Source organism: Aythya ferina, assembly GCF_964211825.1.
Source record: "Aythya ferina genome assembly, chromosome: 3".
NCBI lineage: Eukaryota > Metazoa > Chordata > Aves > Anseriformes > Anatidae > Aythya > Aythya ferina.
The window spans coordinates 106,897,527-106,922,354 of NC_140298.1; the positions used below are offsets into that span (position 1 = coordinate 106,897,527).

Genomic DNA, 24,828 nt, shown 5'->3' on the forward strand with positions numbered 1-24,828 from the left:
TAGCAGTTGTGCTAGAATGACATTCAAGGAAGTGAAGTTACTCTAATTATTTAGCTCAATTAAGATTCCCCTAATCCCAGCACATCACGACTAACTCAGCATAACTGGGAGAGCACTTTGGCTTCCCATCATTCCCATCTCTTGGCCTCTCGCCCTATATACTGCCAACACATGGTGTTGCAAATTAATCACATCCAAGGCTCTTGTGCTGCAAATTTTGCCCTCTGGAACCCAGGAACTTCTTATCCAGGCAAAAGCAATTACAGATGACAAAGAGGTGTTTCTGTCTACAAAAGCTAGATGTGAACTGTCATTTTGTAAGCAAAAGATTTGTAGTTGCCACTCACCTTCTGAGGCCCACCACTTCACCCTGACAGCATTACTACTTATGGAGAGATTTGTCTAAGTAGCAGACAAAAGTAAAAGGCAATAGAAATAATGAAACTATGGTTAGTCAGATTTCTGCTAAACAAAATAAGCACTGCTATTTATTACTACTTAAAAATCAGTGGGATTGGAGGAAAGAGTGAAGGAACACTTGGAGCAAGGAACTGCTTTCTTCTTAACTGTGCTTGAGCAGTCACATACTGCCAAGTCCCCCCCCCCCCCCACCATTTTAGCTAATTAATTTTGATGCAGCAGATACATCTCTGCGTGTTTTTACAAAAGCACAAGCATAAAACATAAGGATTATTTTCCTGCCAGTCCATGGCTATACTTTTTCATCTCATCTCCATTTTTCTCTCATTTAAAGTTCCATTATCTTGATGCACACTGTTATGCTGGAGATTAACTGTCAGCTCCGCCACGACTACTGAATACCCCGCAACGCACAGCTCGAACCCTCTTTCATGTGGCTTTCACTGCCTCAACAGTGCAGTCACTTAAAATACAACCCACTGCAGATCAGCAGCATGTTCTCAGTCATCTATTCAGACTTGAAAAAATTCACTGGTGCAGCTTCATGACTCCTCATTTCAAGAGATTTTTAATAATAAAGCCTTATAAAAGTGAAAGGTTTTGAATCTAAATTGTTGCCCTTGCCATTCTGATAGACATCCAAGATGTAAAAAAGGTCCCTTCCATAAGGGAGACCATTAAAGTGATAACATTATTTTAATACAGAGTAATTCTGCATTAAGCCTTAACGTTAATGCCTGACATCCAGACTCAAATAAACCAAGTTCAGTAACTGGAAAGGACATGTTAGTTTTTATTTCCCCTTTATTATTTGCAAAACTGTGTGTGTCTGTGTTCTGCTGCTGAAGACTAATGCTTCCTTATGTCATAAGAAATACACGCTTTTTTTAAGGGTTACTTTGCTCAGTAAGATTTAGATCTCTTCTACATACACTTTTTCCACATCCTTTTGTTACAGCATTTAGCTTTCAGATAGAAGTTGATAAAAGCAGAGATGGCATTACAAATGAGAGGAAAAATATGGAAGCTCCTAAATGACTGAAAATCATTGGGTGGGGAGCAGGGAATACAGTATGTTCAAATATTTAAAAAAAAAAAAAAATTGAATCTAATTTGGGTATAATTAAAAAAAGCCAATTGAGACATTTTGTGTAAGATGCACATTGTATTTGTGAGTGGATAAAACAAAGAACATTAACCACATTAGAAAACTTAAAAGTCAAATGGAATCAAAATTGTATGGATATACTCCAGAAACTCTATTTACGAGACCACAGACCATCTGTATGGTTACTTCTACCTACATCAGAGAACAAAGTCAGTGTTAAGAAAAATGGATTTCAAAAATACAGTTTTAGCTGACTTAGGGATCTGAGCAAAGCTTAAAATTACTAGATATTACAGATATTAAAACTACATTACCACAAGAAAATTGAGAGAGAAGAGCAAGATGAATAGAAAATATTTCCAGGGATCTTGAATCAAAAATTGTCACAATAAATAGCAATGCTCCCTATATCTTGATACGCAGCAACAGTAGAGAAGATGCTAATTTCTGATGCATAAGCTATGTTTTTTTACCCCTTTTTTCACTCCTCTATTTTGTACGCGAGTAATTACATAATGTGAATTCTCTCGTGCTCTTTCTTAAGTGTGTGGATTAGGAAAGGAGCATGAGACTTAGGACACCTCCAGTTCCCTAACCAGGTGCAGGTTTGCTTGTTGTCATGCTGAGCACATTCTCATTCTCTCATTTTGCCCATCTGCAAAATTAAGATAACACTTGTGTGCCTAATTTAAAGGAGGTAGTGATGTGAGGCTTAAATAGAGTTTATTCTCATTGATCAAATACCTTAAAGCAATTAAGAAAACTGTTAATATATCACTACCTAAGCAATATTTTAGAATTTATTTTTGTACTTCTCAAAGCATTACTTGCTTTGAATGCTGTTCTCTAAAATAAACCGTATACAGCTCCTGAAGCTCCTTCAGATGACTACATGCACTCTATCCTTGTCTGCAAAGCAGATGCATTATTTTTAAGTTGAAATTAAAATATTGAGTTGAATATTGAGCTTTGAGTTGAAATTAGAAACTCATTTTTTAGGCTATGTGATATATGTAGTGCAATATACCATACACCATATACTCTCTATGTACACACATCTAATATTTATATAGCTATGAATGGCTTTATCAAGCAGGTCTTTCAAAATACATAATCAGATAGGATGGGGACAAAGGGGAAAAAATCTGACAAAGCAAGAGAAAGCACTCTACAGTGGTAGGTTGGGAATGGAAGGGATGACAGATTTCAGAAAGTGTAACTGATACAGGTACATTCCACAAGATAAAATTACAACTTTCACAGCAAATTTGGCTCATAAATCTGGGCTTTTTTTTTTTTGTCCCTAATTGGTTTTCACTATTTTTACAATTATTCTTCTAGCAGTAATTTATGTAATTCTTCAGTAAGCAGATCCATAAAGTTCAATCTCTAGATTCTTTCTCCAGTATCCAGACATATCCCTATATCTCTCCATTAAACCATTTCCTTTCATCAGAACCTGTTAAAAATCATGTTGCCCTTTCCCAGGGATTTTAAACCTGATGTCTTAAAACTGCCTGGATGGCTTAGGATTTTGTTGGTTCACAAATCTTAAAATCTGTGTGCGTGCAAACTGCTTTTTTGGCAACAAACTGATTTATAGAATAATATTAATGGGTGTTATAATTCTTACAGCTGAAGTCATAAAGGAAGTCTTCAACTGCAACTCAGTAAAACTGAAATTATGAATTGAAAGATACAGAAATGCCCTTTTTAAATGTCTTGCTTTATTTAATTTTTTATACTGCCTATTAAATTTTAAGAGTATCTTCATTTGCAGATTATGAGTAAGGCTATGTCAGCATTCTACTTAGTATCAGTTTTTAAGGGGATTATTAGCCTAGCCACTAAAATCATACGCAGCCTTCAACCCTATGTCAGATTATATGTTTCAGCGCTCACTGAAGATATGTGTAGCAGCAATAGAGGACTGTAGAGTGAAGCTCTACCTCTTTCTCTAATATGATGGAAAAATATTGCACTTGTATGCTAGACTTTTTATATCACGATGACAGTCACGTATCCTTTGTATGCTTATTGAAAGCTTTTTGACAGTCTTCTGGATACTAGTCAATGGAATGAAATACAAAGCATAATATCTCTGCAATAACAGTGGTATACAGTTTATGGCTTTCACATCTCAGGAAAACTGAAAAAGATTAAAGAAATATTGAATTTTTTAAAATGAAAGAAACCAAATGTTTTCCACAGCCCATAGAACAAATAAGTTCAGATAACAATCACAACTTTGCCAGTCTCATGCTGAATCCTTGTCTTGCTTATGAATTAATATCCTGTATAGAAAAGAGTATTTCTAGATAAGTAGTACGACCAGTTACTCCTCAGAAACAGTGAAATGTTTTCTAATCACAGAAGCATAAAACTACTTATTTAAAGCAGAACAAAACCAACAATACACCCACAAAAAATACACCCACACCTACCATCACAGAAGGTCACTACTAGAAATATTTTATTGCTACTTTTGCTTTCAAAGGAATGTTACTCTATAAAAAAAAATAAAAGCATGGAAAGTGACAGAGCTAATTGTTTATTTAGCTTAAGACTCAAGAAAATCAAAGCAGCTTTTTCCTTACCAAGATGAACTCCTGAAAAATACACTTACCTTAAGAATTCCATACTTACTACAAGAACAACCATCAGCATTAACAGTTAAAGTCAGATAACCCAATACTCTTAGAATAAATATGTAATTTGTAACATTAGTAGTTTTTAAACCATTTACCTGAGTAAAAATTAAACACCTCACACATTCAGCTTCTATTTTTTTTTCCAGTCCAGAGATAATCATTTTGTCATCTGTCTTTAAATCTTTTATAAAACTTTATAATCATTTAAAAACTTACTGAGACACCAATGAATAGGAAAGCCGGCACACAGACATTGCAATCTCAACAAGCACTACATGTACTCCCTAAAGTTTTCTACTTAATTTATGTTGCCCCTCTCCCTTCAGTCTCTGGAGATGGGAGCTACAAGTTTATTCCATATTCAAAGATACATACCAGGGCACAGGAGGCGCTAATTCACGACTATAACACTAACACTACTGGACAAAATAACTTGTGCTTTTAAGCTTCATAGAATCACACTGGATTTTGCTTTCTTCCTCTCATACAGGAGAGAATCATTTAGATTCAAAAGGAAGGTAAAACAGAAAACAGCTGCATTAGTCTAAAGAATCCAACATATTTAGAGAAAAAGACTCTAACCTGACATGGGTAGAAGCAGACAAGAGAAGGGAAGAATTATACAGTAATCTTGTCTTATGTATCCTATTTTCTTTCTAAAAGTCTTCCAAGTAACAAGCAAAGACAAGTTCTGTCTTTCTTTCTAATTTTTCCACAAAACAAGAGATTTACATGTAAAATGAATAATTACATAGACTGGATCCAACTACTTAATATGGTACTATGCCCTCACCTGTACCATCCTTCAAGTAGTAGGGCTCCACTGCAGGAGCTTACCATAGAGGAACAATTATTCTTCCACTGATTTCTTTCTTTAGGACCCAGTTATCAGAGGAGATCAAAGTCCTAACTTCTGCATCTCTAATAATATCACACCCAACCCTCCCTATATAGTATACTATGCAATGATTGTCACTGCTAAGATTCCCAAAATACAGGAAATAAAAAATCTTAAATTTAACAAATGGAACAAGTCGTTAAAAAAAAAAAAATATATAGTATAATAAAGATTTAATCCTTCAAGATGTTCAGCTTCTCAAATTAATATTAAGCTAACACATCAGCTTTAGTGCACAAAGAATATACATATAGCATAAACAAATGTATAAATTTCAGTTGTTAGACAGAGATTATTTTATTCCTCCAACTTAAGTGGTACTATTATTAAATCAAACTACTTTATTTGACAGACTCAAGAAGATTTACTGGAATTTTAGTACTGCCAATTGTCTATAAAACAAAATATTCTCACCTGCAACTACTCTAGTCTGAAATGAGCTTTTACTCAAAATACACATTAGACAAGGCTTTTCTTGGGTATTAACAAAAGGTCAGAAAAGCTGTCTTTCAGACCAGCTTGAAGGTAAAATATTTCATTACTGTAAAATATTCTATTCTGACCCAGTGACTGCTTTTCCAGATTACTTTTTAGTGGTATCCTTGAAAACACATTCTAATGATCAGCTCAAAAGTCCTAGAGCATAACACAAATCTGTTTCATTGGAGCTCAGTGCCTTCTAACAGCTTACCTGCAACCCTCAGCAAATTCGCAAGTCCCAGGAGCTTAGCAGACTGCTTATAGTTTGTTGACAACTGAGAAAGACAGTCCTTGATGAGACTGAGTCTATCTGAACACAAACGCACTGTTGGAAGAAGAACCAGTGTTAAAGACTATATAAATGAATCTCACTGCCATATTTCTTGCTCAACAGTGTAGGTGAAGAAAGAGAGCTTGGAAATATATCTATAAACATAAAGTTAAGTAACACTACAACATATCCATCCACAGTCACAGACATCTTACCGCATATCACCTGAATTTATGTATTTATTTTAGTAATTTTAAGGTATGTGTCTGTAAGCTGTTTGAAAGGACCCCTTATTTTACTCATATAACACTCACAAAATAGCAAATTATTTGCCATGCACAGTTATGCATGCTGCTATTCAAGCAATCGCAAAGAATAAAAATACGCAGTACCTTGCAATGGTAAAATTTTCACGCCAAATTCTTCAAGGTAGCCAAGAGCACGAATGAGATCTAGCTCCTCCTGAATATCACTTGGACAGTCTACAATAAGTTGCAGACAGGATCTAAGTAGGAAGCAAGCAAATTTTTGTAAAAGCAGTTCAATAAATTCAAAGTCTAAATTTCTGGAAAGAGATAACCTCTGCATTCTTGAGTAAAAAAGAATAACTTGTTGTGCTTATGAAATGTCAGAATACTTGCTGGTCCTGCGCATTATAAATATTTGGCACTATGTTATGGCCAATTAAACATTTTAAACAAATTCTACTCTTCAATAGCCATACTCTTTTTCACATATTTGTAATAAGATCAATGCCTAAATCCTCTTGAATTTAGTTGTAACAGATTCGATGAATGAAAGACATTTGAGACATGTATTTACATACATAATTACTTAGGGAAATATTTCATAATCATTACTGGGTTTCAGCTTTGTCATATCCTAGAAGATAAACGTAAAACGTTGATTGGAAGCCAAACTTAAGGTCCTTGTCACAAATTCAGCTTCCTCAGCTAGATTCAGAAAATGAAAACAAAGTTGATAAAAAAAATATATAACATTATTCTGAAGATGAATTTTCGTATGCAATTATTATTGCTTTGTAACTTTACATAAAACTTTAAATAAAATATGCATGTATTTTATAAATATTATATGGACATGATCATATTTTATTTAAAACTTTCACTGGAATACTATGTTCATATGTAGTTTTTAGTAATACATGTTTAAGAAAAAATGGTTTGCAACAGAAATGTATAAATAGAGCTAACATTATATAATTGATTCTGTGAAAGTGAATGCCTTCCAACTTTGACCTAAGGCAATAATGCCTTTACTAATATGTATGTATGTGCTCACATGTGTCCATTTGGGATGGAAGAGAGCACAGCTGTGAATGAATAAGAAAAAAAGCATTTTCCGTCACTTTCTGATTAAGTTATATAGAACATAACCCTCTTAACTGAAGGTAAACTGCAAAAAACATTCTTTTAAATCTTAATGGAAAATACATGATTTGTCAATCTATAAAGCAATTTTCTACTGAGGAAAACTTCCTAATGTGAAAAAGGATAACTAGTTACAAACTATTTGACTGCCTTACTTGGTTAAAGGCTGGTTTGCTGAATATCTCCCCAAAATGTGCTAACACACATACATGCATATCATCGAAGGTCAAGAAGATGAATTTATATCTTGAGGGGAAGAAAAATACTTGAATCTCTCTTGCAATTACTAGTTAAATGTACTCATGTCAAAGGGAAAGTATTATTTAAAAGACATGTCTACCTTCGTAAATAAAAAATAAATATTTTTGTTTGGTTACGTGCTTGTATGTTTTACATAAGTGCCTCAAGGAAAAAGAGAAACTCATTTGGATTAACGTGAAAAAACAAGATCAATGAAAAAATAAATTACTAGAATAAAAGAGAAAGGCTATCAATATTAAGACATACCTTTATTTAAAATATTTAGGTTAAGCCAAGGCATCAGCCTTTGACACAGGCAATATTTGACCACTTTACCTATTTACATTTATGTTGCTAAATACTTCCATATCAATTAACACAAGAATGAACACCCATACTGCAACCTCTACATGTAACACTGTAAGTACTGCAGTCTCCTTCATAGAAAGCTCTGTGTCTCAATTCCTTTTTGAAGAACTGTTTGGCTTATTTCTTGATTACAGAATCATAGAATCGTTCAGGTTGGAAAAGACCAGCAACCAAAGGATAGCAACAGTGCACACACACAAAGCATGGTGTGTGTGTGGGGGGGGGGAAATCTTACAGAAACCAGAGATATTGTTTCCATTATCACATAATTTTAAAGACAGAGAAATAGATCCATGTAAGATTCACAACACATTTCAGAGAAAAGAAATGTCAAGTTTCAACTGAAAGAGAAGTACGTATTTACATATATGATAATTGTAAATATACCTGGCCAAATCCATACAGCTATCAGTCAGACTGGTTGAAGAATTGAAATATTCTCTGCCAGCAGCCAGAACTAGTTCAATACTTCTCATATAGCTGACTTTGTACTGTGGTTTCCCTTTTGATGAAACTGGTTGATCCACTGACCAAGTACTGCAATGCATCATTTGCCCAGCCAGATTGATATTGTCTATACTGCTTGAGCATAAAAGACTTTCTGTGAATATCTAAAAGGAAGAATGGTAATTTAATAATCTGTAGCAACAGCTTCAAGTAAGCATATTTTCATTGTATGGAACCAACCCTTTTGAATAAAAGCATCTTTGAAGTCCAAAGAATACATTCAGTCCAAGCAGAAAATAAATTGTGGGAACATTCTCCTTGGTAGTAGTTATGTGTTTATTAAGTAAAACTAAAAATAACTATTATTTATTTAGTTCTACTTCCTGCAGGAAAAAATAAAAGAAAAAGAAAAAAAGCTTATTAACTGCCTATTTACAGTATGAGTTCAAAAAATAGGAGATCAAAAATTTACACCTATTTTCTGAGGTGTTAATGGGATACAGGTATTAGGACACTGAAAACATAAAAGAACAAATCCTATACTCCAAAAGAAACTCAAAATATTTAGAACTAAGTATATAACTTGTCTTTAATTTTGAATCAAGACTATCTTCAAATAACATACATATTAATACACTGTTATATCTAACACAAAACATTTAATTTCAGGTCAAAGTTTTGCCCACTGTAAGAAGTTTAATCTCAGTTCCTTAACAATTTTTCAGTATAGCTCAGTATAGGTCTAATGAATAGCAACATATGTACTTAGTCATTTCAGAAACTACTGCAGCTGCAACAATATGGCCTTTGCCAATTTCATAACAAATTGAAGTATTTCTTCACTATGATGAACCTCTCCAAACCATCTCATGTTCTACATTTGAGCACCAAAGGAACATAGTTCAGTGCTTCATAAATATTATACTATTTGGATCAGCTTCCATTTAATCCTCAAGGAACAGTGAAAAATGAAAAGTAATTATTAAAATTTCAAATCTTGGAAAATAAAATTGCCAGAGATAGAAAAGGCTTATTTATTCTTGTGTTTCCCAAACACTTTTTGGGAAAACTGGTGATTCCCAAACACTTTTTAGAAGTTATTTCCCTAGCAATTCAACATGCAGATGAATGATCTAAATACAAGTCATCAAGAGTTGATCCTCCTTCTTCCTTAACATTCACATCCATACAACAATTTACTTCAGGACTTTTAGATATTAAATCTTTCTTTAAGAGGACAGGACTCATTCTGCGTACAATTAAAATATAATCATCTGGTCCAGAGGTTAAAAAAAAATATTAAAAAATTACATTAAGATCATGGCAAAGGAAAAGCTAATATTTTCACTTTCAGTGTGCTGTAATACTCAATTTTTTTAATGCACTTTAAAATTCTATGTACACTAAGCCTTAGCTTATCACAAAACCATGAACGTCAAATACATCGTAGATCTTTGTGCAACTTCAAAGTTCAAGCTGCAGAGAAAGTCAAATTTTATGTATAGGTTAAACCCCGTTTGCTTTTTTCCTTCATTATTTCTTTCTAATTTGCTTCAAAAACTCTTCCCAAGGGCTAATCAGATTGACAGCCATAAGCAATTAAATCTGAAAACTGTAATAAAAAAACTTGTATTAAACTTAAAAGATGTCAAGTTTTAAATAGATTTTAGTGGGTATGGCACTGTTTCTATAATAAACCAGTACAGTGAAGTGAAAATGGAAATAAACAGTACATTCCATGGAAAATTCTACATCAGTCTAATAGCCCTTCTTCTTTGCAAATAACAATGACATAGTTTTGGGCTGTATGTACATGGCAGGTTTATGGGTTTGTGTTTGTGTTTTTTGTTTGTTTGTTTGTTTGTTTTTTCCCTTAAAGAAATTAGATTTCCCTTCTCATATTATTTTACTTCAATTGCATAAAGTAAAAAGCCCAAAATTATGCGTCTTGGGTGATACTAACAAACTACGTGTTTAAGAAATTATTACTTGAAAATAACATTTAGCTAAGGACTGCTTACTTTTCATTAAAGTGTTTGTAAACATATCTGTAAATGACATTATGAAGGTTCAAGAAGTTGACACAATTTAGAAAACAGAAATAATTCTAGTAAAAGATATTTTACAGGATATTTATTAGAGGGGCTTTTGATTAAACGTATTAACACAGGAAGTTTGCACTGACTAAAAATTCCATTAAAAAAATCAGTAGACAACCAAGTAATAACACATGAAAATGTATTTACATTTGTAAGCAACAATGTGAAATGAGAATTTGTAGCTTACTTGGGGCATAAATCAATGAGAAAATATAAAACTCACCTCATAGCAAGTATCTGATTGTAAGCATGTGTATACTTTCTGCTGCATGTCTAACATATCCTGGAGCAACTCTTTCCATTGTGTCTCATTGACTGATGGTTGCCTACAAACATTTTCAAAATTAAATATTCTATTTCTCAGTAAGTGTAAAGAAAAGCAGTAGATAATACTACAATTTCATCATAAAAATATGCTTTCTCAAAAGCCATTTCCATCTTTAATTGGACTTTTAACTAAAAATGATTTATAAAGACTGAAGACTTTTAATATTAACTACAAATTTAAACCACGTATGTGGGTTAAAATTGTTTGACAAAATCCAATAACCAAACTGTTTTTGCTGTTTGTTTTCTGTGGAATAAGATAGGTATCTGTAGAAATCCTTATCAAAATCCCCCAGTTAGTTTTGGTAACTTCCAACAGATATCAGAAAGCTGGAAGTGCTATCTTCCTGCTAACTCAGCAGAAACAGGGTAAAAACAAGTTTGAAACAGCAACTGAGGATCACTGAAGTGTTGTTTACTGTAGGCCAACTCAAAGGACTAATCGACTTTGTGCAATTGTAGAACAGCAGTGCAGTTGTTTTTGCTAAAATTCAAATTGTGTTCAGTTTCTTGACCCTCTGGAATCATGCGTCTTTATTAAACACAATATTTCCTATAAAATTTCCTATGTACCATCAAAACATTTACTAACAAAAACACTATGAAAGTTTTTGGACATCACCTTAAGATTGAAAAATCACTGTTTAAGCTATACAAATTATTTCAGCTAGTAGCAATTTTCTCAAGTGATATTAGCTTTCACTTTTACAAAGCCAAGTGTCTCTACAAGGAAGTAGAAATATCAACATTTTTCCTACAAAGGCACTGACTTGATCTTTCTAAAAAAAGATTCCTAAAAAAGCTTTCAGCATGCTCAAGTTAAGTATTACCCTATCACCACCAATAAAACATTGTGCATGTTCAAGCAGGAAAAAAAAAAAAAACACAATGATGGCTGCTTTAACCAGGATTCATTCTTTTTATCTGTTTATGCCAAGAGCTGTGTAATAATTTATGCACACTTAGAAGACCAGTTAAATAGGGTAGTTCTAATATAGAAAAATGTAAAAATTATACTGAAAATAAGAGGCATAATCAATACATAAAAGCAATAAATAACCCTGTTACAACAGCTCCTGAGAAAGCAAAACAAAAAAAAATTACAAATCCTACACTTCCCATAAAATTAAATAGATCTTTAAGAACATCATTTACAACATGTTAACTTCACTGTACATCATTTTGCTGTGTTTTGCAGCAGCCAGCAAGCCTTTTAGGCTTGTTAACTTGAACACAAACACACTGAAACAAGTCTGAAGCAAGACATTTTCGTATGTGGAGAGTGCAGCAAAAACACTAATTATGTTAATCATCAGTTTAACAAATGTGTTTTATGTACTCTGTTCAATTTAAACAGCACAGTTCCCTATCATAAAAAAAACAGTTAGGTACACTCTCTGAAATTAAGTACTGTTCCCCTTACTGTCATATCCCCCTTTATCTCCAGTTCCCCTTTGAATACTAACTTGCGACCTGTGTGCCTTGTCAGCCTAATCATCAGTTTCCGTGCCTCCTCGGCATTGTCTTTTGTGTCTTTCACAAAGGAAACAGGTTTCTGAAGTCCATGCTTCTCCAACAGCTCTGACACACTGCAAATAAATGGTAAATATTTTTAATTTCTATACAGTTGTACAACTACCTCTGCTGCTGCTTTCCTAAAGCTGTTATCAAACAATGCATTGCAAATGCAAACAAACAGTGTAAAGTCTGTAACAATATGGGTTAGCCACAGTAAAACTATTTACTTTAAAAAACTGCAGGGCTAATGCACAACACAATAATGTGATAAACTATCTTCACAGTTTTCAGTTTTTCACCAAAGTATTACAATACGTCACAATATATTTTAGAAATAACCTTCCTACTCCTCTGGAAAAAGACTTTTATTCCCAGCAAAGTGTTTGTGTATTTTTCTAATATTCAAAAAGCAAAAACCACTCAATAGTTTTAAGTTCTGAATATAAAAACCTTACAGATAATCATGTTGACATCTCTAAAACCAACATAAAAATCATAAAAAAAGCAGCAAGAATATTTGTCATAATAAGGTTTTTGGCTATAGCCAGCAACATATTTAAGAATACATTATGTTGGCTAAATCAAATACCTCAGAATTTGTTCCAGTTCATCTACTGCATCGTGAAGAGAGTTAGTTATATCTGTTTCAGGCCTGCAAAAATACATAAGAAAAAAAATAATATCTTTGTATCTATATAATAAGAATATATCAAGATAAGCCGTACAAAGTTGGAAACATTCCTTGATAAGAATCAAATACATGTCTTTGCTTGTAAAGATTAAAACTGCTGGCTTCTTGCTGGAAGGATAACTAAAATTGAAAGGGTCCCTTAGTCTCCAAAAAATATAATGTCCCTAGACTTTTCACAGGATCTCTACCTGTCAAAGAAATTGGGAGAATACTTTGTATCTCCTCATACCTTCATTTCCTCAACAATTACCTGTCTTTCATACAGGTCTTCCATATGACAACCTTTCTCACGTGCTGATAAGTAGCAATGACTCACTAAGTGCAAGACATCACTAACTGTTACAAGACCAGCAAGATTACTAAGATAACATTATCATTTGGTCTCATTTCACCAAAATATAAAAGCCTAAAGAACTAATACAGAAAGAGCTTTGGTCTGCACTGCTTTAAATCATGTATTGTTACATAATTTAATAGTAGACATAAAGAGCACACACACATATGTATATACATACAGCCAGTATAATTCAGATAGGAACAGAATATTCCAGTAAAATTACATACCCTCTAAGGATGTAGCAATTATTATTGAAGTATTACTACACAACAATATTTAACATCTAAAATATTTACAAATAACTAGCTGAAAATGCTTACCCATATCCTCTTTGTGGAAGGCATTCCAAAATATCATAACAGAGAGCAAGCTGGTCATCTCGTTCACAACTATAAATACATTCCAATGCTGTAATCATAAGCTGGTCTTGCTCAGGTATAATTTTTTGCTGACACTAACAAGAAAAGAAAGCATTCCACTGTATGTATTTTTTTGTTTCTAATTAAGCAGTTGAGTTTCTTCTGAATATAGAGAATATCTAAATAAATAAATCTCCTGGTTGTTATCTGTAAATCCTGGACAACAACCTAGTGAAGTTCCTTTTGAAGTTACAAGATCTAAAACAACCCAGCTAGTTTCCTACAGTGCAGATAGCTGAAATAGCTCTGGTCCTTCATTATTTCATTATACGCTACTTGAATTTAAGAGGTAGAGAGGGTACAGGTCAAAAGAAAGGAACTGCTGCAAACATTTGTCAGATTTGTTTAACATGTACAACAGCAGCAATACATATAAAAAGGGATATGTTTTTCCTTCAATGGTTGATTTCTGTCCATACACCTGGAATGTTCAAAGGTATGCAAAAACATATGGTATATGCACTAAAATAATTATTTAAATTGTACAAGCAGCATGAAATGGTCACACAATATAACTTCCACCCTTGCTCACTGAACTGCTGTCTCCGTGGCTCCCACTGTATTCTTTGCATTTGTTGGGGAAAGAGAAGAAGGGTTGCAGGGGGAAATCATCTGAAATCTAGTGATAGTAAAATTCATTAGGAAAAAATCTTAGGGAGAACATAAAACTGTCTCATGCCCAATTTTTAAGAAATGCTTATGCCAAAAATTTATTTTAAACACATCACTAGGAAATTACTGCAAGAGCCTTTACAATAATTTTTAGCTCTAATAGGTCAGAATAGTAATTACATTAGCTTGGCAGTCTCTTCAATGACACTTCTGATTAATGCTTTCTAAAACACAACAAATGTTAAGTCCAAAAAGAGGGGAAAGAGCATAGAGATGATCTATCTGCTGTAGAAAATGTACTAATCCTGCTTTTGAGTTGACTTCTTCAGTACAAGAATTTCCCAAGAAACCAGTAAAGTCATCAAGATTCTATACTTACAGCAGGTTTTGAACTCTGAAAAATCTTCAGAGGCAGAGTCAGGTCTTCCTTTGCTAATGTTACTAAATATTCTTTGAAGAGTGAATTTGCCAGACCAGGGGACTGATTTTCACAGCGGTGGAGAAAAGGGATCATCCACTGATAAACATTCTTCACGTATTTTTCATCAGAGGACTGTAAAGCACCATGAGTTACAGAGATGGGAAAAAAGAACAAAGTCAGTTTTGTTTCCCAAAACAAATGAACAACAAAAACACAGAACATTTTGGTCAACAAAACTGAAACAGTATCTCCACCTATCACAAAATAGAGCTGAAGCCTAACCTTTGCCACTGCTGCGCAGAGCACTATGTCATGAAATACTGAAACAATTCATCATCTTACTGATACCAATGGTGTGGGAAGACCAAGCTGTACATGAGTAAAGCCCATTAGCTGACAAATGCCAAGCTCTCCTCCTTTTCCTACAGTTTCAGGATGAACGGAAGATTGGCTTCCATCCCCATCAGACTAGTATTACTTCCAATATTTAAGAATAGCTGCATGAGCTCCTCTAGAGCACACACATTCTTTTAACTATTTCAGACCCCTGTTCTATCTGTAGGTATTTTCCAGTCTTTCCACAAAAGATGAGATTTCACCTGTTCTGAAATGCCATGCACAGGTTGAATATAAAGATGAAAAACACATATGCTGCAGAGACAAATATTAAGATTTTTTCACCAACATTTACAGACATCAAAAAACATCCAAGGAAAACATCCAATGTGTATCTGCAGCATCACTGACAGCTACACTGAAGATCCTACAGAAACGGACAATGAAAAAGCAATTCACAGCTTTAACAAGCTTTGACTTTTATTAGATTTATTAATGTTTGATCCTGTGTCTAGGATGGAAGAACAGGTCTTTAACAAAACTAAACGATTAAACTTTTTTTTATTTTTAAACAAAACAAACAAAGGCCCCCACTAAGTGTTAGATTCCCATTGAATTCAAGGTGGAGGCTCATTAGAAAAACGTCAGCCCCTAGCACTATCTTTAAGCACATGGGATTCTAGGGTAACCTGAACTACTGAAAATCAAGGCATACTTAGCGATCTGTTCAAAATACTTACGTTTTTCATCAACAGTCTAAGCTTTTCAATGTCCTTCATCTCTACTAGTTCCTTTAAAGTTAATGTTCGATCACCATCAGTCTCGTAAACTACTGTCTCAAGAGTGATCAGGTTGTCACAAAGCACCTGCAGACCAGGGATATTCCTCTCCATGCCAAGACGAACAAGGGACAGAGCACAGTCCACCTGAAAAATAATTAAAAAAAAAAAAAACAAAAAACTCTGCTGTGCAACTGTTTGCCAAAAAACAACTTCAAAAGTCCAGTCTGTGTCCTGTTTGTGTAACTATCTTCTTTCCTTGTTCCCCTTGCTCGAGAGGGGATTCTAAATTCCTAGAAGTTTTTGTTGCCTATTTCAATATGGATTGCTATTCTCAGCTTTATAAAGACCAAATAAAATGCTTACCCTTGGTGGATGATGCCATTACAGGCCTTTTGGCCATGGTGTGCCCTACAGATGCACATAAACTAGAAAAATACCTTTTTTGATTCTTTCCGTAGGTCATACAGAAATAAGGCATCTCATCTTTCTCCATGCATTATAAACGATTGCTTGAAACTAAATTTATCAGTTAACTGACTGAAGTTATGTGTATATCTGTGTGTAATGTGACTTTTCTAGCTGTCCATGAATTACTGATTTTAATTGGTGCATTTCATTCCACAGAATATAATCAGTGACTGAAGACACCTTTACGTGAAAGATTCTGCTTTGATTTCTAAGAATGCAATATTGACTGTATGTATTCAGTGAGGCAGACAAAAGCTTGGAACAGTAGAGCACAATCTCATTTATGTTATTAATTTAATTGATCCTTGGAAGTTGCTTTTATTTCCATAGCTGCTGATAGGCTGTTAATCACAAGGAATTAAGATTTAAGATGCCTGAAAAACTGCAAACTTGAAAAACAAAAGAACTGGACCAGAACTAACCTATATTGATACTTCCATCCAACCTTTTTTTTTTTTTCATGCAGCTATATGGGCTTGAGAAGCAATAAACCAACAGAGCACATGAGCTCTATTTGCACTGCTTATCTTTACCACACAGGACTTCACACATTTTTAAAACATAAAGAAAATAATAATGCAGAAATAAGCTGCCTGATAGTTTCACAACCATACAATAAACCTGCCAAGAAGTAATTGTGACAGTACGACACAGAATCATAGAATGGTTTGGGTTAGAAGGGACCTTAAACATCCCCTAGTTCCAACCACCCCAGCATAGCAGGGTCACTTCCCACCAGACCAGGTTGCTCAAAGCCTCATCCAACCTGGCCATGAACACTTCCAGGGATGGGGCATCCACAGCTTCTCTAAGCAACCTGTTCCACTGCCTCAACACCCTCACAGTGAAGAATTTCTTCCTAACACCTAAACTAAATCTACACTCTTTTCAATTTAAAATGATTATCCCTTGTCCTATTACTATACCCCTGACAGAGTCCCTCCCCAGCTTTCCTGTAGCCCCCTTTAAGTACTGGAATGCCACTGTAAGGTCTCCCTGCAGCCTTCTCTTCTCCAGACTGAACAACCCCAATTCCCTCAGCCTGTCTTCATAGGAGAGATGCTCCAGACCCTTGATCTTCCTTGTGGCCCTCCTCTGGACTCGTTCTAGTATAGCCATGTCCTTCTTGTGCTGAGGGCCCCAGAGCCAAACAGTCTAGGTAGTCTCACAAGAGCAGAGTAGATAGAAGGGGAAAATCACGTCCCTCGACCTGCTAGCCATGCTGCTTTTGGTGCAGCTGAGAATGCAGTTGTCTTTCTAGGCTGGAACCACACATTGCTGGCTCATGTTGAGCTTCTTGTCAACCAATACCCCCAAGTTCTTCTCAGGGCTGCTCTCAGTAATTAGCATTTGACAGTGACATTTCTGAATGCCATATATCGGTATACGACCTAATGCTATGTGACACCATAAACCATGTTTCCTGATACACATTCACAACGTTCCCTCCCTTTACTTAATTACAAATACAAGACACAATGGTAAGCAGACTTCTTCGACTAAAAGTGTTGTCTGCTATGGTAAGTCAAGTGAAAGAGAATCTACAGGCTTCCTGTTCATTCCTATGGATTAATTATTTACCTGACTGAACTTCAGAGCAAGCACAAGTATGCTAAAGTACTTGGGAAAAAGCATCCCATTAATACCCATTAAGATAGGCTTCTACTGAAGAATACTGATCAGCCTGAAACAGCCATCATTGTTTTCTCGCTGCTATTCTCACCTGCATGGAATATTTTTCAATTTCCTGTGCTCTGCTCAAATACCAATCAGTCACAAGCTCTACTGAAAGTTCAGTAGTCCTGTACTTCAGTAATTCCGGCTGTGTTTCATAGAGAAATTCGCCTTCATCTTGTAAAGTTGGTTCAACAATCATCCTTAAAAAAAAAAAAAAAAAAAAAAAAGTATGTTTAACTATAAGCATATATTTACTTATATTTTTTCACATTAGTCTTCTTCATAAAACTTTAGGTCATTCTGAAGAAGAACAGTACAAATCAACCTATCATTGCACCAATAAGTTGAGGGGACTCAAAATGCCAATCCCAGTATTTACTTTTATCAGCAAAGTAACTAACTGGAGATACCAAACGTAAGATGGATCACAAAAGATCGATTCCTCTCTACTAAAGACACAAGTATGCTTAATTCATGCTTTCCATCTGTTATTCCCACAAAAAGGCAGTTACATGATCCATTAATGCAGCTACTATAATGTTATGGTTTACAACTTCCAGTAAGATACTCTTCACAAAATCACAGTGAACGTAACGGCATAACATGAAAGACTGCTTGGTCTTCCAGTCTCATTAAGAAAGCTCAAAACACAAACTAGTGTGCACAAAAGTGAGAAATTAGACTTGCTATTTACTGCATTTTAATTTACCTGCATTCTGCTTTTTCACACCAGTCTTCTTCACGATGTTTCTGTTCATTCCAAGGAACAATTTTCAATGTTCCCTGCTTGTAACTGGTATAACAGAAAATGGAATGCAAATTTATTAAAAAAGTGAAAAAAAGTGATGAATTAATGGAATACAAAGCACATGCAAGTATTTCACTGAATTCATGATAAGGATGTCATTTGATTACAGTGCCAGTTCCTTAAATTTATCACTTCTTAATGTAGCTATACAAGTACGATTTCACCTGTAGGATATTATCTGTACAAACACATATACTACCTATACCATTTAAGTAAACTAAAAAATTCAGTATCATCTTTTTACTTTGTCTTTGATAGAAGTCACTACAAAAGAATCTTTACCACTTCATGGTTAGTATCCTGACTTCATACGCTACCACAGAAGACTGAATGTGTGAAAACCTACAATCTTCACAGTTTAAAAAAAAGTAATTTTTCAAATTTTAACACAAATCATTTTATTCAACCAAAGCAAGATATGCCCTGCTGTACTGATCTTCTCAATTAAGTTTAACATGGTTTTCTGACTACTAACACCCGCAGTGAAACATTTTCTACATGTTGAGGTTGAAGAAAAAAGTCCATTTGAGACAGAGATTAAGAACAACACAAGTTATTACTAGAACGATTGGTTACAGCTTGCTATTGTAGGCTAGTTGTTTAAGCAGCATGAAACCTGAGAAAACCATACTGAGACATGCAGAACATAAACTAAGTTGAAATAGAAGAGCCTCATTTTCTCCCAACCCTGATAATAAAAAGCAATAGTAATACTGCATGGACAATCCCTATTTACAAGTTAACTGATACTCCATTGAAGAGCAGTAGCGTTGTAACATAGTAGCTTAAAAAGAAACACTTTTCCAATACACAAATCAATTTCACAACATAAGAATCAAAACAAAAAACTGTAAATCAGTAACTCCACCTCAGTTAGTAAGTCATTAAATGCATATAAGGCTATTTAACAAAGCATCTAACAGCCCGTCCTTGTATACATGAGCATTTTTCCAAGGTCACCCATCCTTCCTTTCTCTACTTTATGCACAATAATATTCCGTGTTTTATCCATTGTGATTCCAACCTTCCACATGATATGTGCAGTAGGAACAGAGAAATAAATTGACCAGCAGGCTGCTAAAGTGAAAAGAGAGGAAGTAAAGATGGAAAACAACTAATTCTTATGTCTCAGGTATAGTAACACCTCCATTTCAACTCTAGTTCAGCCACGTGAAGTTGAACAAAGGCCTCCACAATTACATTTTAATCAGAAAGAAGCATTACATCAGGAGATGCACAGATTTCAGGTGTTTTGTGTGTTTTTTTTTTTAATGTCTTCAATAACAAATATTGCATTATTTAAATATTAATACATAAAACTGGGTACATAAACTAAATGAATAAGGGACACATGAGAACATTATTAGCTTAGTGGTATGGTTTAGTGGAGGACTTGTTAGTGTCAGAAGTTGGACTAGGTAGGTGATCTTGGAGGTCCAACCTAGGTGATTCTATGATTCTGTTATTATGGAAAGCTCAGTTCATAAAGAACAAGCTGAAACATCAAAGCAAATAAAACCCAGTGTAATAACATTCCCTTCTAAAATAGAAAATCAAGAGCAGCTCTTTATATTGTAATCAAAAATGCTCTCCTGTATGTCCTATTAAACAAAAAAGGAAATGGGACAACATTTTACTATCCAAGACTACTACTTTTCATAGGCTCTCTAGTAATATTTTTCTGTCCACTTCCCAGTAGGTTTGAGAAGATATTTCACGTTGGATTGTGTTGTCTGTCCTAATATTAACACAGCTTACTAAGGTGGGGGGGAAGACAGCAGAAAAGACAAAAGTTGCATTTTAGAAGCCATTGAGAAGCTGTTCTGCAGCTTTCCCTGCAAAATTGTCATCTAAGGTATCCTACCAGCTATCCTTCAGCCATAGACAACTCTAACCCCAAGCATTACAACTACCCTTGCAAAACAACAAGAGGAGATTTTTGGACAGCAGCTCTGATTTCATGTTATAGACAACATTTTCTCTCAAGTTTTGCTACAAGTAATAATACTGTAACTACTGTTCTGCCTCCAAGAATTGTAGTGCAAAGACTTCTCAAAATTCTGACTTTTTGGGGGCTAAATATGCTGCTGCTATCCCTCAATATGAGATGTGAAGAAAAAAAAATAGCAACTTGCTGAGGAAGATCTCAGTCCATTACTACTCCCAAGCTTTTCCCTTTGACAATTCCTCTGTTTCCCTTCCCCTTACCTCTAAAATCCATCAAGTGAGGAAGCAATGTACAATTCGGCCTCCCTACTGAAAAGGATGCAACACAGAAAAAGTGGTAAAGTGCAGAGACAAACAATTTGAATGACCACAGGTAAGAAGTGTGTGATCATTCCTTTGTGAAAGCCTGAGCACGTTAAGAAATGCTGGAGGAAAGAAAGCAACCAATGTGCGCTTTTTTTTTTTTTTTTTAAACAAAGTTGCTTTCTTTTTCCATGTCACTTAAATAGAAAATGGCATTTCACTGTTTTTACTTCCTACAACATGGTAAGTATCGACAAGACTAGCAGGGCCTCATTCAAAATGAAAAGCAGCAGATACTAGCTTATACCATGTACACATAAGCTCTTAACTACCTACTGCCCAACAGAGGATAAAAAAATGAGTATTTGGTTTCACGATTAGAAAGTCTTCAGAATAAAGAATAAATAAAAAAAGCACCATATAGTTTGTTACACATCTAGAAAATACCAAGTTCAGGAATATTTGAGCCGTATATTAAAGTTTCTTGAGAAACTTCAGGTAAATGTGGCAATGTGCTTGTCCATACCACATTTTTTCCTCCCCTTTCACATTGCCTATTGGCCATTTGTCTTCTAGCCAAATCTACCAAGACCAATCTCATGTTTCGCCAAAGGGGTTTTGCAGGACTGAAACCTACAGTTGCCCACACACATCAATTCAAGAAGTTCTATAAGCTTACTTCAAAAGTTTTTCATAAAAGCTTATTAGGAGACTTCACCACAAAATACTGAAGAGTAGACTTTTTGATTCATATGAAAAAATCATCATGCAGTGCAGTCTTGACTGGAAACTTTCATTCCATCTTTTTCCCCTTCTCTCAGCAGAAAAAGTTAAATACTTTGAGGCAGGTGTATGGAAAAGCGACCAAAAATTCTTTTGAAACTATTTTCTGCTCTGGCTTGATTTGCCATTTCAAAAGTATTCAGGTTCACCATAGGAATACACTTAGAAGGTAATTTCAGATTTTTAACGTTCTCACCAAGAAGCAAACAGCAATCAGCACCTATGTTCTCTAAATGCTTAAAGGAAACAACGTTAAAAAAGAATAGGTTAACTGTGAAGTATCTTATCCTAGTAGAATTAAGCAATTTTAAAAAGTCAGTCTTAACATACATGTTTCTTCTCAAGCTAAATTCACAAAGCACACACACACATGGAGCTAATTGTTTATTTCACTCACCTCCTCAACAATTCTAAAAAAATTCTCAAATCCCTCCTGTCCCTTATTTGATTGCATTCTGCCTTCCTTGCTTTCTCCCCTCATTCTGAAGAGTTTAGAAAATCTCTTTGCATATTAATTCTAACACAAGGACTGAAATAAAGCAATTTTGCCACTAGCAAAGGATAGATCAAGGTATCTAAGCATTTTACAAAGTCAAAACAAATATTAAAGAGATGTATTTAACTCAACATTTATCACAAGGCTTTTTCTTTTTCTTAAATAATTGTTATGTTTTAGCATAGATTCCCCTCTTCCCCCCAACCCCTGTTTACCCCATAGCTCTGTATCAGTAACTACAACAACATATGCAGAAAAGGGTAACAAAACTCTGGGAAAGTAACAGCGATCAGCTGAGAAACAGTAAGTTTAGAAAGATTTCAGGCATTAAAATACCACAGCATTCTGCAAACCCAAAAGCACTGAATACAAATGAGACTGAGAAGAGGAAGAGATAGGAAACTAAGTATATGCTAAGAGACAGGGTTTCCATTTTTCTACCATTATTTTGTTTACAATACACATGCAGCAAACTCAGCACCACTGGAACACATCAGAACTACCGCATAGAATACATAAGTCTGCCTGGTGTGGAAGGAAATTCAGCATGCACAAGTAGCTTGCTGTATGGGGAACATACAGTCTATGCTACTGCCTCCAGCATTCATTAGGCTCTACGCTTATGCTATGCAACTTCACCACTTTGCTCTAGAAACTGAAATTCTAGGTCAAAGACTGTACTTAAAAACAAAATGGGCACCCGAAATTCCAGGTGCTGGAACAGATCTCTATAGTCACTAAGGCAGGCATCCTTTTCCAATTAAAAGAAACTTGTCAGGTGCAACATAACTAACTCCACACAAAGATTACCTAGGAGTTTCTTTTTGTATATCCTTTTTTCTTCTACTTCTCTCAGCAACTGTTTCTCCCATCCTTGCCCCCCCCCCCCATCTATTTTTTTTTTTTTTTAACATTAGAGTAAATATGATTGGTGCTCAGTAAATTGACAAATTAGGGAGGTATTCAACTCTATTTCTGCAAAAAGAGCTCATTTTTCCTTTGTTGCTTTTTCCACTCTATTGTTTGCATTGGGTTGCCAACTCTTCACATTCTTTGCTCTGATAAAAGAGACCCATGCTATTGTAGCTTCTGTACCTTACCAACTGCATTCATTCAAACCTGCAGATTATTTTTCTCTCTAAGGACAATTCTTTCTATTGCCAATGGTAACTTTGTGTTTGGTTAGTTGGTGTGTTGTGTTTTTTTTTTTCCTTCTTTCTTTCAAGCATTTCATTCAGAGGAACTGTCTGAGATTCTTTCAGCTGAGGATTTTATTTATTCTAGTTTTCCTTTGTAAAACCATGCAAATTGAATCCAGCCTGGAAAACAAAAGTCAGTTCACCTCAACACACTTATGAAATAGTATCTTTTTGCTGAAAGACACGTACGTTTTTAAAAGAGTGGTTTTTTTTTCTTCAAACTATTTGGGTAGCAGATGAATGTTTGCCTTTTTTAAATTTATCTCTCATTGCCTGAAAAAAAAAATGAGAAAATACTAATTTTCTATTTGAAAGCTTGCATGTTACATACTGGAATAGAACATAATGTATTTAAATGAGACAACAGGTACTGACTGATATGTTAAGAGAAAAGCTATATAGGAAAGATACTGAACAGCAAAATAAGGTAGTATTTCCATCAAATGTTTTGTTATCCACTCAAAAATTGTTTGAAGAATGTACTTCGTAATGATTTTATTAAATTTTATTTTTAAATATTCTCCACTATGTTTTGTGATAAGCAATATAAAATACTGAACCTTCAAATATTCTTTTAGCCCTGATAGCACTTGTATGCCTACCAGAATTACCAGCTTTCGTATTTTACTGTATGTACACTACAAAGGAGTTTAGACTTCATATTAAAATTATTTCTATAATCCCACTATGCACCGATACGAATGCATCAAAATAAGGCTAAATAATACAGGATTTGCAAGGGAAATTTTATAAAGTATTCTTTTTCATTTTAACCCAGAAACTCATTTGGCCAAGGTCTGTATTCTTAGAGAGCAACCATGGAATCACAGAGTATCCCATGTTGGAATGGAACCGGAAGGATCATCAAGTCCAACTCCTGGCTCCACACAGGACCGTCCCAAAATCAGACCATGTGTCCAAGAATGTTGTCTGAACACTACTTGAACTCCAGCAGACTCAGTGCCGTGATCGTTGCCCTGGGGAGCCTGTCCCATTGCCCAACCACTCTCTGTGAAGAGCTTTCTAACACCCAGCCTGACCCTCCCCTGTCCCAGCTCCATGCCATTCCCTCGGGTCCTGTCACTGTCCCCAGAGAGCAGAGCTCAGCACCTTCCCCTCCGCTCCCCTCGTGAGGGAGCTGCAGGCCACCATGAGGCCTCCCCTCGGCCTGCTCTGGTTGGGGATGAACAAACCAAGGGATCTCTGCTTCTCCTCTTATATCTTTCCCTCCAGACCCTTTGCCACTTTCATATCTCTCCTTTGGACACATTCTAATAGTTTTGTGTCTTATATTGTGATGCCCTAAACTGCACACAATACTGGAGGTGAG

At 35.0% G+C, this 24,828-nt stretch overlaps 1 protein-coding gene across 1 annotated transcript in view; it reads right to left on the reverse strand.

Moving 5' to 3' along the window:
• The window catches only part of NBAS (NBAS subunit of NRZ tethering complex), a gene marked incomplete at its 5' end in the record, with an annotated part of 197,389 nt that overhangs the window by 126,519 nt on the left and 46,042 nt on the right, over positions 1-24,828 (reverse strand). The window contains 11 exons of the mRNA XM_084513261.1: positions 5,769-5,882; positions 6,221-6,333; positions 8,216-8,439; positions 10,598-10,700; positions 12,168-12,290; positions 12,809-12,871; positions 13,568-13,701; positions 14,658-14,831; positions 15,776-15,961; positions 18,009-18,162; positions 18,672-18,755. Of these exons, the coding sequence (XP_084369387.1) occupies positions 5,769-5,882; positions 6,221-6,333; positions 8,216-8,439; positions 10,598-10,700; positions 12,168-12,290; positions 12,809-12,871; positions 13,568-13,701; positions 14,658-14,831; positions 15,776-15,961; positions 18,009-18,162; positions 18,672-18,755 (1,472 nt within the window). The remainder of the gene's footprint in view (positions 1-5,768; positions 5,883-6,220; positions 6,334-8,215; positions 8,440-10,597; positions 10,701-12,167; positions 12,291-12,808; positions 12,872-13,567; positions 13,702-14,657; positions 14,832-15,775; positions 15,962-18,008; positions 18,163-18,671; positions 18,756-24,828) is intronic.